Raw genomic sequence first — 14,715 nt, forward strand, 5'->3', positions numbered from 1 at the left:
GGCATCTATAGGACAGAGGAATGGGATGCTGTTAAATATCTTACAATGTACAGGACAGCCTCCAGCAGCAAAGAATGAGCGAGTCCAAGATGTCAATACTGGCTAGATTAAGGAACCATGATTGACAGTATGATTTTTCATTTCATTAACTAAAGTGAAATTCTTCATGTTCAAGAATCACGGAAGTTAAAAAGACAGACTGGGCCAGGAATATAGAAGGCCTTTTACATCATATCATCAATATTAATGTACAAAATATCTGAGTGGCAGTAAAGGATCTTGGACTGCACTTGTAAGCATTTGGGAACTCTAAGCTGAATTTGGTGGCATGATTTATAAATTGTGAAGGGGCTCAAAGATCAGTTAGAACATGTGTATGATGATATAGCAGTAGATTTTTTCCTTTGTTTAGTAACCTGTCAAAATCTTTTTTTTTTTTTTTTTTTTGCAATCACATTACCTGAGATTCATAAAAACTAGTCCCTTCTAAAATCCCAGTATTGGACTTCCCTGGTGGCGCAGTGGCTAAGAATCCGCCTGCCAATGCAGGGGACACAGGTTCGATCCCTGGTCCGGGAAGATCCCACATGCCACAGAGCAACTAAGCCCGTGCCCCACAACTACTGAGCCTGTGCTCTAGAGCCCGCGAGCCACAACTACTGAGCCTGCGCGCCACAGCTACTGAAGCCCGTGCACCTAGAGCCCGTGCTCTGCAACAAGAAGCCGCTGCAATGAGAAGCCCGCGCACTGCAATGAAAAGTAACTCCCGCTCACTGCAACTAGAGAAAGCCCGCGTGCAGCAACAAAGACCCAATGCAGCCAAATAATAAATAAATATAAAAATAAGTTTAAAAAGAAAAGAAAAGAAAATCTCAGTATTTAAATACTGTTCTAAAACAAATTTCCTGAGGCAGGTCTATTATCCTAACAAATTTGTTTTTTATCTTGTTTTTAAAGAACACAACTGTTTAGTTGGGAACAGCAACATAACAGAGGGGAAAGGTTTTAAGAACTACATTTGTCCTTCTGCTAACCTGTCTGATGGGGAAACAAGGCAAAGTGAGAAATGGGAATTCATGCAGTAAAGACTTTAAAAATTAAAATGACTGTGTCTAAACTAAAAAGCAGTAAATACTGAGACAAAAAACCCGGAGAGGAAGGCCACTCCAAGTCCACAACTTAAAGGTTTATTAACCTCATCCTCTCCTTCAGAGTATCTACAGCTACCTATCAGATTAAAAACAAGTGAACAAGGGCTTCCCTGGTGGCGCAGTGGTTAAGAATCTGCCTGCCAATTTAGGGAACACGGGTTCGAGCCCTGGTCCAGGAAGATCCCACATGCTGTGGAGCAACTAAGCCCGTGTGCCACCACTACTGAGCCTGCACTCTAGAGCTCGTGAGCCACAACTACTGAAACCCGTGCGCCTAGAGCCCGAGTTCTGCAACAAGAGAATCCACCACAATGAGAAGCCCGCGCACTGCAACAAAGAGTAGCCCCCGCGCGCCGCAACTAAAGATAGCCCACGTGCAGCAACGAAGACCCAACGCAACCAAATAAATAAATAAATAAATAAATCTATATATGAAAAAAAGTGAACAAATGCCACATCCTCCTCTTGAAACCACTAGTGGTTTTTGTATCTAAAATGGAGCTAGTAATGTGCTCACTTCAGCAATAAACATAACAGACATAATAGTTATGTGCCTGGCTCAGTATATGGTGGTTTTCTTCCTATTTCCTACATGAAAGAAAGAATTAAGTACATTCAGAATCATGCACAGTGTTGAAGTCAATATAAAGGGCATTCCTTACCGAGAGCAGATCCAAGCCATTCTCATCCAAGTTTTTGACATGGGATGCTAAGCTTCCTGGTTTCCATTTGGGAAATGTATTCTTATAGTCCTGTAAAGATTCCACTTCTGGCCACACTTCATTATTGGGAGTACCCAAAGCTCTAAACAGCCACAGCAAAACAAAAACTTATGGTTAAAGTATAAACATAACTCTTGTTATATACATGTTAATATAAAAGTTCTTAGTAGCTCAAGTATAAAACAAAAATACCTGAAAATTCTGAAGAGTTGGTCGATTTCTGAATCCCCATGGAAAAGTGGTTTCTTAGTTGCTAATTCAGCAAATATGGTACCTATACTCCAAATGTCAACTGGAGTTGAGTAGCGAGCTGACCCCAGCAATACTTCTGGAGATCTATACCAGAGTGTTACTACCTATTACAAAGAAAATATCTTACTTGGAATAAATGTGGCACGTTAAATTACCTAAATGTAAACATTTCTATTTCATTAGGACTGTCCTTTAGAATGCTGCTTGATTGCCTCTGATAATAGTGTTTAAAAGTCAATTAACTATACACAATACTAAATGTTAGATAAATAAGGAAGTATTTCTAAGTTATATTCATTAGGGGGAAAAAGAAAAAAGCATACCAAGTCTTTTCAAATCATTAAAATGCGAGGAACAAAAGAGTCAAGATAGCCTTCACTTACAAAAAAAAAAAAGCCCAATGATAACGGATTTGGGGTTGACACTGTACAAGTGCATGTAGCGATTACATGCTAAAATCAAAACGAAGTCAAACAACAGTTTATTAGTAGTCTAGCACCAATCTACTATTTTAGCATATCTAATTTATCACATTGGAGATCAGTGGCATATGTTTATGCCAATGGAAACCAAATAATCTTTATTTATAGAGCCATGGGAAAAATGATAAAAAGGAATAATTAAAAGAAGCCAAGACATCTGACCAGCTCAGCACTGTCATTAAGTTTTGATCTGGAGGAAGTCTTTGGGCAGAAGGGTAGACAACTCCACAGAAGACAAGGTTTCCCAATAATCCTTAACTATGTGAGTCAACATTCCCTTTCCCTCCAGAAACAGCAAACAAAATGCCAAGTCATCAATATAACACAAACAAAACTTGGTTATATTTAGAAGCTTCTAAATACATCTGAAACAGTAGCACTTAAGCAACAAAACCTGTCTTTTAACCAATCTTATTGTTTCAAGAGAGGATCCAATCAACAGACAGAAATCTCATGGTAATTTGAATGGGGAAAGTCTACTGTAAAAGATTAGTAACTATAACAGAGGATTGGAAGATTTAGATTGACTAGTAAGAATAACGACTCCTTCCTGTAATGCCTCTCCAGCACCCTCTACTGTCAAAGCGTAACATCACAGCAACTGGCAAAAGAAAAATACTCAAAAGGTTCCAGATACATTTTCACATAGCAGGCAATGAAGGATGACTTTGGAGCAGAGAGGCAATAAACTGATACTGGCACAGAGTGGAAATCTTTCTGATTGAGTATTTCTTTCTTGACTTAAAGAATATAGAAAACAATCCAGCAATCACACTTAACAAAAGCACCAAAAAACATACCTCATGTGTATATACTCTAATAGGTATTCCAAAAGCTCTGGCAAGGCCAAAATCTGCCAGTTTAATTGTTCCTTTATCATCAATCAATAGATTTTGAGGTTTTAAGTCTCTGTGTAGAACTCTTCTAGAGTGACAAAACACAATCCCTTGTAGGATTTGGTACAAATAACTCTGGAAGAAGGAACCATAAGTTAGAAACTTAACCATACCATTTAACAATTTTCTAAATAATCTTGGTGGCTTTCTTTCAAAGACATGAGAAATGATAATGCAGAGAAATAAACAATTTACAAAAAAAGTTCTCAGGGGCTTCCCTGGTGGCGCAGTGGTTGAGAGTCTGCCTGCTAATGCAGGGGACACGGGTTCGAGCCCTGGTCTGGGAGGATCCCACATGCCGCGGAGCGACTAGGCCCGTGAGCCACAACTACTGAGCCTGCGCGTCTGGAGCCTGTGCTCCGCAACAAGAGAGGCTGCGATAGTGAGAGGCCTGTGCACCGCGATGAAGAGTGGACCCCGCTTGCCACAACTAGAGAAAGCCCTCACACAGAAAGGAAGACCCAACACAGCAAAAATAAGTAAATAAAAATTAAAAAAAAAAAAGTTCTCAGGCAATTTGAGACTAACAGGAAGTATTTGGGGGTGGGAAGCCCATTTACATAAGGTATTCATGTTTGTATACCTATGACAAAGATATTCACCTTATGGGCACATGTTTATGAACTCACTTATTCTTCTTTTACTTATTTTGGCCCCTAATTCTTAAGTTAGTTTTCTATATAGAAATTTTCTTAAACTTTTGTTTTATATAATTATAGCAACTCTATTTCTACCTTGAATAAGGTTAGTCTTTTCCATTTCAGCCTTTTATCTTTACATATTCATTTCCTCTTTGGAGACATTGGTCACAGACTCCAAAAGAAACAACAAAGAGAATATTATGACTGTGTATTTAAAGAGATACAATTATCGCAAAATCCTGTTTGGTAAGTTCAGAGAAGTGTTTTATAAGATACTTGTTGCCAAGACAATGTAATTGACATTTGAAGCAACATGGATATTACAGAAATAGAAAATATACATAGTTATAGTATTGACTTATAAAGTTCAAAATTATAAAATACATAAAATCAATCAGTTGGAACAACTGGCTAGCCATTTGGAAAAAAATTAAGAACCCTCGTTCTTACACCAAAATAAACCTTTGATCCATCTAGAATTTAAGACAAAAGGAGGGGGTGGGGGTAATCTACTAGAACTACTAGAAAAACATTGCCATGTATTGTTCTAATACATGTGATCTTTGAGTGAGGAAGACTTAAATAAGACATAAAAAATCTCAAAGTCCAAAAGTCATGTATAAGATTGTTAAATTATAAAAATTACTAACGGTGTACTCCATTAACAAATCAAAAGACAAAAAAAAGGAATAAAAGAACTATTATCAACATGTTACTGATAAGAGGCTCTTAGAAACCAGTGGAAAAAATATCCTAACAGGATCATCAGTGAAGAATATGTATAGGCTGTTTATAAAATGGCTAAGAAATGAAAAAATGTTAAATGACATGCAAAATGATATTAGTCTTTTTCACATAATAGATTATTATCAAAAAGATTGATAAAAACAAGTTTCAACAGTGAGGTATTAAAAGAAAATACACACCATGATGTTTAAGAGTAAATTGCTCTAATTTTTTAGAGGGCAAATGGCACTCTCTATCAAGATTTTAAGTGTAAATAAACATCTTCAACCCATTGATTCCACCTGTGAGAATCCATCCTATGAAGATGTATATGAAGATATAAAGATATTCACTGCAGCACTGACCATAAAGGCATGAATCACCAAGCTGGAAAACAATTTCAATGTCCACCAGTGTGGAACTGGTTTACATAACTGTATCAAAAATTAGGAAGACTCTTGAACAAAATGGAATTGAAGAAAAAATCATAGTGGGGATTTCCCTACGAGGTGATATTACAAGGAATACTCATTACAGTTACGTTAAGATATAGATGGATGTCAAAAATAAATAATGTTTCTGAGTAAAAAAAAAAAAATTAGAAAGACAGGTAGACCTATGGTCGAATAATGTTTTACACAGAAAAGGGAAAGTAATGCATATATATATATATATAAATATATAATCCCATTTTTATAAAAACAGTATATGTATATACACATACAAAGTTGACATATAAGTATCTCTAAGATTACTAATAAAACAATGGCTACACAGGGAGATCAGCTCCGTGCTTTGTGACCAGCTAGAGGGGTAGGACAGGAGGGAGACGCAAGAGGGAGGGGATATAGGGATATATGTATACGTATAGCTGATTCACTTTGTTATACAGCAGAAACTAACACAGCAATGTAAAGCAATTATAATCCAATAAAGATAAATAAAAAAAAAAAAGAATGCCTACCTCTAAGGAGAGGTTTGGTAGAGATGGTGTAAGGACAATTACACATTTAAAATTTAAATGAAATTTAATGTCTAAAATAAATCAACCAAAATATATTTAAAACCAGAATAAAATGAAACCGCCTGCCACCATCACCCTGCCCCAGGCTTTTGCTACTTTGTTTTACATGTACCTGACTGCCAAATAAAGACCAGAATATCCTAGCTTCCAACAATGTAATATGTACTTATTACTTTTGTTATCTCAGGCACTACTTTTCACTTTACAGCTAGAAGCACTATCTAGTAATAAAATGGGTAACCATTAACAACCTAACCCATAGACTAACTGTGTGGGAGAAAACAAAATATTCTTTTCTTCCTTGTTCTACTTTCTAACACTTTTTCCAAGCACATTTTCATGAAACACAGGGACTTCTACAGAGTAAACACTTTACATTCACAGTGGAAAAATACTAATAAAATTAGGCAAGATTCTTACCTTAACAAGTGAAGGATCCATGAACTGACCAGGAGGGATAGAATCCAAGTATTTCTTGAGATCCATGGAAAGGAATTCAAAGATGAGATATAACCTGGAATCCTGCATAAGCACATCTTGAAGACTGAAGAATAAAATAATTATATGAAAATTTAAAACACTAACATTTTTGACCTCTCACAAAATAAAACTATTTCTATACATTTCACAGTTGCTATTACAAAAAGTAGGGCCATAAGAAATTTTACTATACTGTTTTGGGAAAGAAGAGGTGGTAGCTTCCCTAGTTGTGAAAACCATAGCACTAACCTAGAATTTGAGAAAGGAACCTCAGGGCAGCAATTGAAAATTAAGTCATATTATATTAGGCGCTAACTGGCAAGCGGCTTCTACTCCAGAAGAACGTTTCTAGGTTGACTGCTTGTTGCTCAGAGCTTGTCTTTCCATTGAGGTAAATAATAGAAACAATAGTATCTGACTTTACTAGTTGCTCACTATCTCTAGCCCCAGAAAAATGCAGTTAAATCCTGATTTGGAAAGATGCCAGTCCAAATACTTGGAAAGAAAAAGTTTTTCTTCATCTGACCTATCTACCTGTCTCAGGTCTCTGATTAAGGAGTCTTTAAGGATCAGAGCTCTCAGAGTGGGAGCAGTGTCAAAGCTCTGTGAAAAAGACTTCCTTTTCTCCCTTGACCAGTTTACCCTGATTTTCCAGCCCCCACTACTAATCTTCATCACCAAGCTCCTCTAACTCTGTTCCTGCTTTACCAGCCTTTTTTTCTATGCCCAGCATTCTCAATGAACAAAAATAGTAGGGTTCTAGTCAGCTCAGCAAGGTTACACCAGAAATTAAGCAAATGTAAAAGTTTCCACAATGAAATTCACATTTTGAAATAGTATGCGGAAAATGATTCAAATTCAGATACTACACCATACCTGACTATATTTGGATGACGAAGTTCTTTTAATAGAGATATTTCCCGAATTGCAGTACTAGGAACTCCTTCCTCTTCACTTTCTAGTCTGATTTTCTTCATGGCTACCACTTGACCTGTAGTTTTGTGTCTACCCTTATACACAACTCCATAGGTACCTGAAATAGACAAAGTGTCTGCTATGTGACAACCTCCACAAACTAAAAAAGATTTTAAAAATGACTGAATCCCATAAGGTGTCACATGATAGAAATGTCTGCTGTGGCCAGAGAGGAAGCATCTTAGTCATAATTATACCCTCATCACTTCCAAAACAACACTGAAGGTAACTAAAACCTATCATGGCTGTAGTTTAGAGAATTCATATAGTCATCACAGGTTTCCCATACATCTAAATTACCAGTAATTTTCCAGCACATTTTAGAGAAAAAGGATCGTTTGCAGATTGGAATGTATCTCCTGTCAAATATCCTACCTGGCAACAAGGTAGGCATAAAATACAGTGCAAAGATTTGGGCTCAGGAAATATTACTAACAGGAGTCACTGTGACACTTTCAGAAAACTTCATATAGAGTGCTTCGTACATTTCAAATATACAGTCAACAATCCTCATCTAGAAAAGAATGAGGATAAAATATTTTGTTAAATATTTGATCTATTCAAGCTCATATTATCTACTATATAGCAGAAAGCCTCACATCCATTTGGAAGTTGAGAACACTGATTCTGAGATATGGGCTTCAGATAATGAGCAACAATGTCAATATTGACACTGACAGGGATCCATCCTGGAGCAGACCCCACTCAGGAAGATCAGTCATTTGCATAATATAGTCAAATAAACTGTTAATGGTAAATTCAGAGCTTTTTTTAAGTATGCTTACCTCTCCTCAAGTGTACAACATTCACCTGGTCCTAAAATTTACTCATAACAACCACTGATAAACTTATAGCAAACACTAGATATGCATTTTAAAATATATATTTATTTATTTGGTTGCGCTGGGTCTTAGTTTTAGCTTGCTGGTTCCTTAGTTGCGGCACGCGGGCTCCTTAGTTGTGGCTTGCAAACTCTCAGTTGAGGCATGCATGTGTGATCTAGTCCCCTGACCAGGGATCGAACCCAGGCCCCCCGCATTGGGAGCGCAGAGTCTTAACCACTGTGCCACCGGTTAGGTTCCTTGATATGTACTGAATTGAGTTTTAGACATCACAAGTGCTCTATGTCTCTCTTCTGACTCTTTTTGAACCATATCACTTCTCAATGAACTACTGGAATAGAACGCTAGTTAAACAGAGCACAGTGATTCTACTGGTTAATTACCAAAAATTATTTGTGACATACAAGGTATGGGCTCTGAAATGAACTAAGCATTATAAAATTTTAAAATGTTCGATATGGACAAGTTATGGAGACTGAACGGTAAAGAGAAAAACCTTTGATCAACAAATGTTTACAGAGTGCCTACTAAATGCCAACTAAGGTTCCACATCATGGATATAGCTATGTTCTCTACAATCTAAAAAGACATTTCCTTAAGACAGGAAGGAGTTCCAAGACTAATGTAACAACACTCAGATTTTTTGTTATTCAGAAGAAACCAGAGAACAACTTTGTAATAATTGAAATAAGAAAAGTCTGGATATATTTAAGAAATGAATTGGGCTGTCAAAAACTCAATGTCAAAGGGGAAAAGTCAGGGGGACAATTCTAAATCAGAAGACATTAAGGAGACATTAACCACCAAATGAAATGCATGACCCTGACTAGAACTTCAAGTATATATGCAGAAGTATTTAGAAGTAAAGCACATAATTCCACTGCCCTAACACCCTTCCCTACAAGATATCAATAGTGTTTTCAAAATACAAATATTGCTTTAAGCATTTAGTATTAGAAGGATGTAAGATTATTGGAAGGGGGCTGTTGGGGAGACATGTCAGAATAATTTCAATTCTCTTGAAATGTGAACATTTTTGTGTTTTATTATGTAGAGAACATATGTATTAATGCACTAATACACTGTTAGACGTACCTGAGAGATTGGATTTTAAAAAACTAACTAGTTAATTAATTTTTTTATTTTTAGCTACATTGGGTCTTCGTTGCTGTGCACAAGCTTTCTCTCTAGTTGGGGCGAGCAGGGGCTGCTCTTCGTTGCAGTGCGCAGGCTTCTCATTGCAGTGGCTTCTCTTGTTGCAGCGCACGGGCTTCAGTAGTTGTGGCTCACGGGCTCTAGAGCGCAGGCTCAGTAGTGGCGCACGGGCTTAGTTGCTCCATGGCATGTGGGATCATCCCAGACCAGGGCTCGAACCCATGTCCCCTGCATTGGCAGGTGGATTCTTAACCACTGCGTCACCAGGGAAGTCCCAAAGATTAGATTTTAATGAATATTTACATGTCTTCATGTCAAGGACATTACAGCATCATTAAATCATTTTTAAAAAAGCCTTTTATATTATTAAAACCACTCACCTTCTCCAATTTTCTCTATTTTGGTATAGTCTTCCATAGTTAATCAATGGGTATGGTAGATCCTAAAATGAGAGGAAAAGCTGATTTGATTACATGTCACTAACTCAAAGCGTGCTTTTACGTTATTAATGAGATACTATAAGTAAAGCATTTCCCACAGTGCCTAGTGCAGTATTAATTTTCCATGAATATTAGCTATTATATTGGAACAATAGTTAGAAGGGAAAGAACTCAAAGACTCTCCCACCCTTCTTAGTTTCTGAAACATTGGAAATATTCGTATATCCTATACCAGTGTAACATTTAGCCTCTTCCAAATTAACCCTCAAATTCACACATGGACTTACCTATTCTTCCCAAACACATCCCAGATGTTCTCTTTATGTAACACTTCTAAGGGAGCACCAGTGTGTGCCAGTTATACCCAAATATTTTAACAAGGTTATTTGACTGAATTTGTACAGCTTTATATTTTTATGAAGATAATTTAAAAAAAAAATTTTTAAAAGACATGAGTAGGGAGCTAAAATGTGGTCACACTGCTCACCCATTAGAGGGTTTAAAGCAGCGAAAAGTATACGTGTTTCAACTTGCTCAAGTGACAGTTTTAATCTTTCTCCTGTTGTCAGCAGTCACATAACACAAACATGACAAAAAGTTTCAAGGTACTTTTTGTAAGGTAGGAAAGATCACTAAGCACTCTAAAAGAAAAAGTGCAATTCCACACATAAAATCTAATTATACCCCACAGAAATGTCAAGAACAAAGTAAAAAGCCATATACTTGAATCACAAAGAATGGTAAAAAAAAAAAAAAAAAAAAAAAAGAGCTGAAATGACAACCAGTTACTCAAGACTTCCTGGTAAGTCTTGGCTGGTAAGTTTGCAATGAAACAATAGCTCCAGCAGCCCAAAGCATCATTTTATAATACATCACCGATGAAACCATATATAAAGGTCACTGAGCCTGAGGTTATATTGACCCTTAAGTTATGTTTCTCACATTCTTCTTCAAAATCATTCCAGAAATAAGTAGAGATAAATCTTTTTAAATGAACAAAATTGCACTACCCTGGCCATCTTAAAAATGGTTAATTTTACAAATGACAGTGGACGATTAGGATAATTATCTTTTCTTCAATATCCAGATGTGATATGCCTAAAGCACAATGAAACTGCTGAGCTCACTTTAGACAAATAACTGAAAACCAACCCAATTTCAAAGCTTACTCTTCCACCCTTTCCTGGTTGTAACTATTTTAAATAAAGGATGCGGCCTCAGCATAGCTTTTGAAAGCCCCCTGTACGTGGCAGGATGTAAAATACCAGCGGCTTAATCCACCCAGAGACCTCCAGGTCGTTAGAGGAAGCAAGACGTGCACATTGGTAACTTTAGTATTAAATAAAAATTGATTAAAGGATTTAAAAACACACGTTTCTAACTCTCGGCATTTCTTAGATTTCCACTTTTTGCCAATTCCATAGAATGTAACCACCACCAAGCATAAAATAAAAACGACGACGACGACAACAAAAAATCCAAGTTCTCTAGTGTTCTATGCCTTGGCTAAGCGTTCTTAAAAGCTCTAGGAGGCCTGGGGTCATGGGCACAGAGGCAAGCCTGAGACGGCCCACAAGGTAGTTCATCCGATCGGTTTTCCGGGACAGCCTGTGATTGGGAACGGGCTTGGGTAGCTGACCCAGGGGCGGTCTTGCTTTCCACCCCCGGAGGCGAGGGCAGGACGCACCGCGGACGGGCGGGAGCTGCAGGGCCGAGGGCCGAGCCTGGCACTCCGCAAGAGCTCGGCGTCGTCCAACCAAGGCACGGATTTGGCTTCAATCAGGACCCGGGAGCCTCCTCAGCCACCCGCGTGACCCCAGACTGCAACTCCAAGGCCAGGGCAACCCCAGCCCTGCCGGCGTAACCTCGCCGGGGCTGGGCTCCCACAAGCCTCCCGCTAGAGCCGGCCGGCGTCGCTCCCACGCCCAGGCCCCGGACCCCAGGTGAAGGCCCGGCCTGGCCGCACGCAGACCCCAGCCGCCAAATTATCACCCGGTTCCGTAATACACCCCCTCCGAGGCCCGCGAGTCAACGCCGGCCTGCCGAGTCGACGCCCCATAGGCATGACCCTGACCCCGGCAACTCTACCCGGCTTATTATCCCCCGGCGAAAGCGGCGGCGGCTATCACGTCAGCGGCGCTCTCCCCTAACTTCGAAGCGCCAGCTTTGAAGAGAAGTGCGAGCAGTTTCAAACTCACCGCGCTAAAGGGTCCTGGATCCACCAATCAGGTATCCCGTAGACTTTCAAAGAAGCCAATCAGTGCCCAGCTTCCCTTAGGATGGGCTTTCCGGGTGGCTAGAGCGCGAAAGGCGGAGGAAACGGCGGCTGGAGAAAAAGCAGGAGGGCGGGCGCCCACTGAGTCTGAGCGCAAGCGCTGTCTTTCATTCCAAGAAAGTGTCGTCTTACTGTTTCTAGTCATCAGAAACCTGCTGTTCGCTGTGGGTTGGTTTTTTTCCCCCCTCCCAATATTGGCACAATTAAAATTTATTGTAATCAAATAGCTCATCACAAAAGCGATACTACACGCAAGCCAAATCCCATTACTTTCACTTCTAATACTTAAAGCTAGTGTATATTTATTTTTTTCTAAATTAATGATTCTCAGGCTGGGCCAAAGGAGCACATTTCGGTTACCTTAAGGAGGAGATAACAGAAAGCTAGGAAAGATGTCCTCAATAATGTAAAGAAAATTTTCCTATATATATAGATAGAGGACTTAGATACCTTTTTTCTACATTACACACATATATATATGGCTGTGCTATGTTTTTACCTCACTTTTTTATTTAAAATTTTTAATCTATTTAACATTTTATTTAAAAATTAAAAACAAAATTTTTCTTTCTAAAAATTTTTCTCACATCAGAATTTTAAATGTTCTTTAAAACACAAAAATTTGCACTTCTGCGGGGGAAGAAAAAGAGATCTAAATTACACTTTAATCCAGTATCCCCAAATTCTTTCGTTGCCCTCCACTGTATCCTAAAGAGAGATTACTGCACTTGGTCATCATTGTGAAATCTTTAAGAAAATAAAAAAGTAGGGCTTCCCTGGTGGTGCAGTGGTTGAGAGTCCGCCTGCCGATGCAGGGGACGTGGGTTCGTGCCCCTGTCCCCAGGATCCCACATGCCGCGGAGCGGCTGGGCCCGTGAGCCACGGCCACTGAGCCTGCGCGTCCTCAACCTGTGCTCCGCAACGGGAGAGGCCACAACAGTGAGAGGCCCGCGTACCGCAAAAAAGAAAAGAAAAGAAAGAAAAAAGTAAAATAGAACTGGAGATAATAAGAGTCTTTGCACTGACTCTAAGGGACCTAGAACAAAGATTGATTACCATGACCGCTACAATTACATATTAGATGACCCAGATTAGGATAAGCAATGGAACTAGCATATCACATGCATTTAAGTGTTTAATACCTTGTTACACAAGGAGCAGCATCTGTCATCTGGCCGTATATGTGGCACAAACACTCAGCCTTGGCAATTTTGTGCTACTGGGTAACAGAAGCAGAGCATTTGGGATTCAGGGTGGAAGTAGGGGACTGGGAAATCTTGGCCTGAACCTAATAACTTTTAAAGCTTATTTTTAAAATCGCAAATTCACATTTTAAATAAAAACTGCCCCAGAGAAGTGCTCTACAGAAGACTCTTCTCTGCTAGTCTAGGATATCACTTTTAACTAATTTTAACAAATAAATTTATATATAGCTTTCTCTCTGGGAGGCCCAAGCAAGGGATTCAATTTATATCATCTAAAAACAGCTAGTAATTCATTATATACATTTTGCATTCAACATAAAGAAGACCACAAGCTTCCATAGCTCTGACGCTAGATTTTTATTTAAATTTAACTCAGGGGGAATTTCTTGCCGATCCAGTGGTTAGGACTCTGCACTTTCACTACGGTGGACCTGGGTTCAATCCCTGGTCGGGGAACTAAGGCCCTACAAGTCCGGTGGCAAAGCCAAAAAAAAAATTTAGCTCCGTTATCTCTCTTTTTTGCGTGTGTGACTTGTCTTTTTTTGTTTGTTTTTTGTTTTGGCTGTCTTTCTTTTTAAAGTTTCGGGGTTATTGTAAGTTCAGGCTATCATCTTAGCAAATACAGTTTATTGTACATTGGGCCAACTTCTATTCAGTGTCACAAAAAATAAGTCAGATACTTCTGCTCTAGGTGTTGGGGGTGGGAGAACACAACCATTACTTATACTTTGCTTCTAGTACTGAGGTTGTACGTTCTACTATAAGCCGATATGAAAACACCGACCAGGAAATGACTAATTCAAGCAGAGGATGTGACATTTGAAGGAACACTGGAGAAGGAATTGTGGAGTGAGCCTTCCACACAGAGGAAGTTGCATGAGTAAAGCACTGAAGTCTGCCCAGGTTATTCAGGGTACCTGCATCTGAGGGTGTAGGGCTCTTTAGGTGATAAACAGGGAAGGGAAATTGGAGTCAGAATCTTGAAGAGCCCTGAATATTGTTCTAAGGGGCTGCTCAGGAGACCTACAGCCTTGGCACAATATCTTAGACCAATTCTGGAAGTGGCGTGGAAAAAAACTAAAGAGGAGAGGATGGAAAGGCATATGCTCCCCAAAGTTCCATATTTATATTTTGGCAACCTCCATTTAGAAGGGGAAAAAAAAAAAAGATCCATTGGTACTGCACCTAAGTTTTGTTTTCTTTTGAGATATGTGTTACTGTGAACTGAATTATGTTTCTCTCCACTACCCCTTCCCTCCCATCCATATCTTGCAGCCTCTGGCTCAGTGTGATGTCGTTTAGAGATGGTGCCTTGGGGAAGAAATTAAATAAGACCGTGAGCGTGGAGCCCTCACTGTGGGATTAGTGTTCTTCTAAGAAGAGACACCAAAGAGCTTGGTCGCTCTATTTCCTCCACAGGGGGACACTGCTAGAACGAGGCACCATCTG

At 39.1% G+C, this 14,715-nt stretch overlaps 1 protein-coding gene across 4 annotated transcripts in view; it reads right to left on the minus strand.

Annotated features, from left to right (window-relative positions):
• The window catches only part of CDK1 (cyclin dependent kinase 1), a 53,210-nt gene extending 41,232 nt beyond the window's left edge, over positions 1-11,978 (minus strand). Inside the window, exons 1-7 of one of the 4 annotated variants that reach the window (XM_004323921.4) lie at positions 11,875-11,977; positions 9,727-9,788; positions 7,251-7,407; positions 6,315-6,438; positions 3,408-3,578; positions 2,066-2,229; positions 1,814-1,955 (exon numbers count right to left, since the gene is read on the minus strand). In XM_004323921.4, the coding sequence (XP_004323969.1) occupies positions 1,814-1,955; positions 2,066-2,229; positions 3,408-3,578; positions 6,315-6,438; positions 7,251-7,407; positions 9,727-9,763 (795 nt within the window). In that variant the 5' untranslated portion in view covers positions 9,764-9,788; positions 11,875-11,977. Of the gene's footprint in view, positions 1-1,813; positions 1,956-2,065; positions 2,230-3,407; positions 4,317-6,314; positions 6,439-7,250; positions 7,408-9,726; positions 9,789-11,874 lie in introns of those variants that run through there. The other 3 variants (XM_073793566.1, XM_073793565.1, XM_073793567.1) reach the window with 3 other exon arrangements.
• Positions 11,979-14,715: the final 2,737 nt, after the last annotated feature.

This window comes from Tursiops truncatus, chromosome 16 (genome assembly GCF_011762595.2).
Source record: "Tursiops truncatus isolate mTurTru1 chromosome 16, mTurTru1.mat.Y, whole genome shotgun sequence".
Classification (NCBI taxonomy): Eukaryota; Metazoa; Chordata; class Mammalia; order Artiodactyla; family Delphinidae; genus Tursiops; species Tursiops truncatus.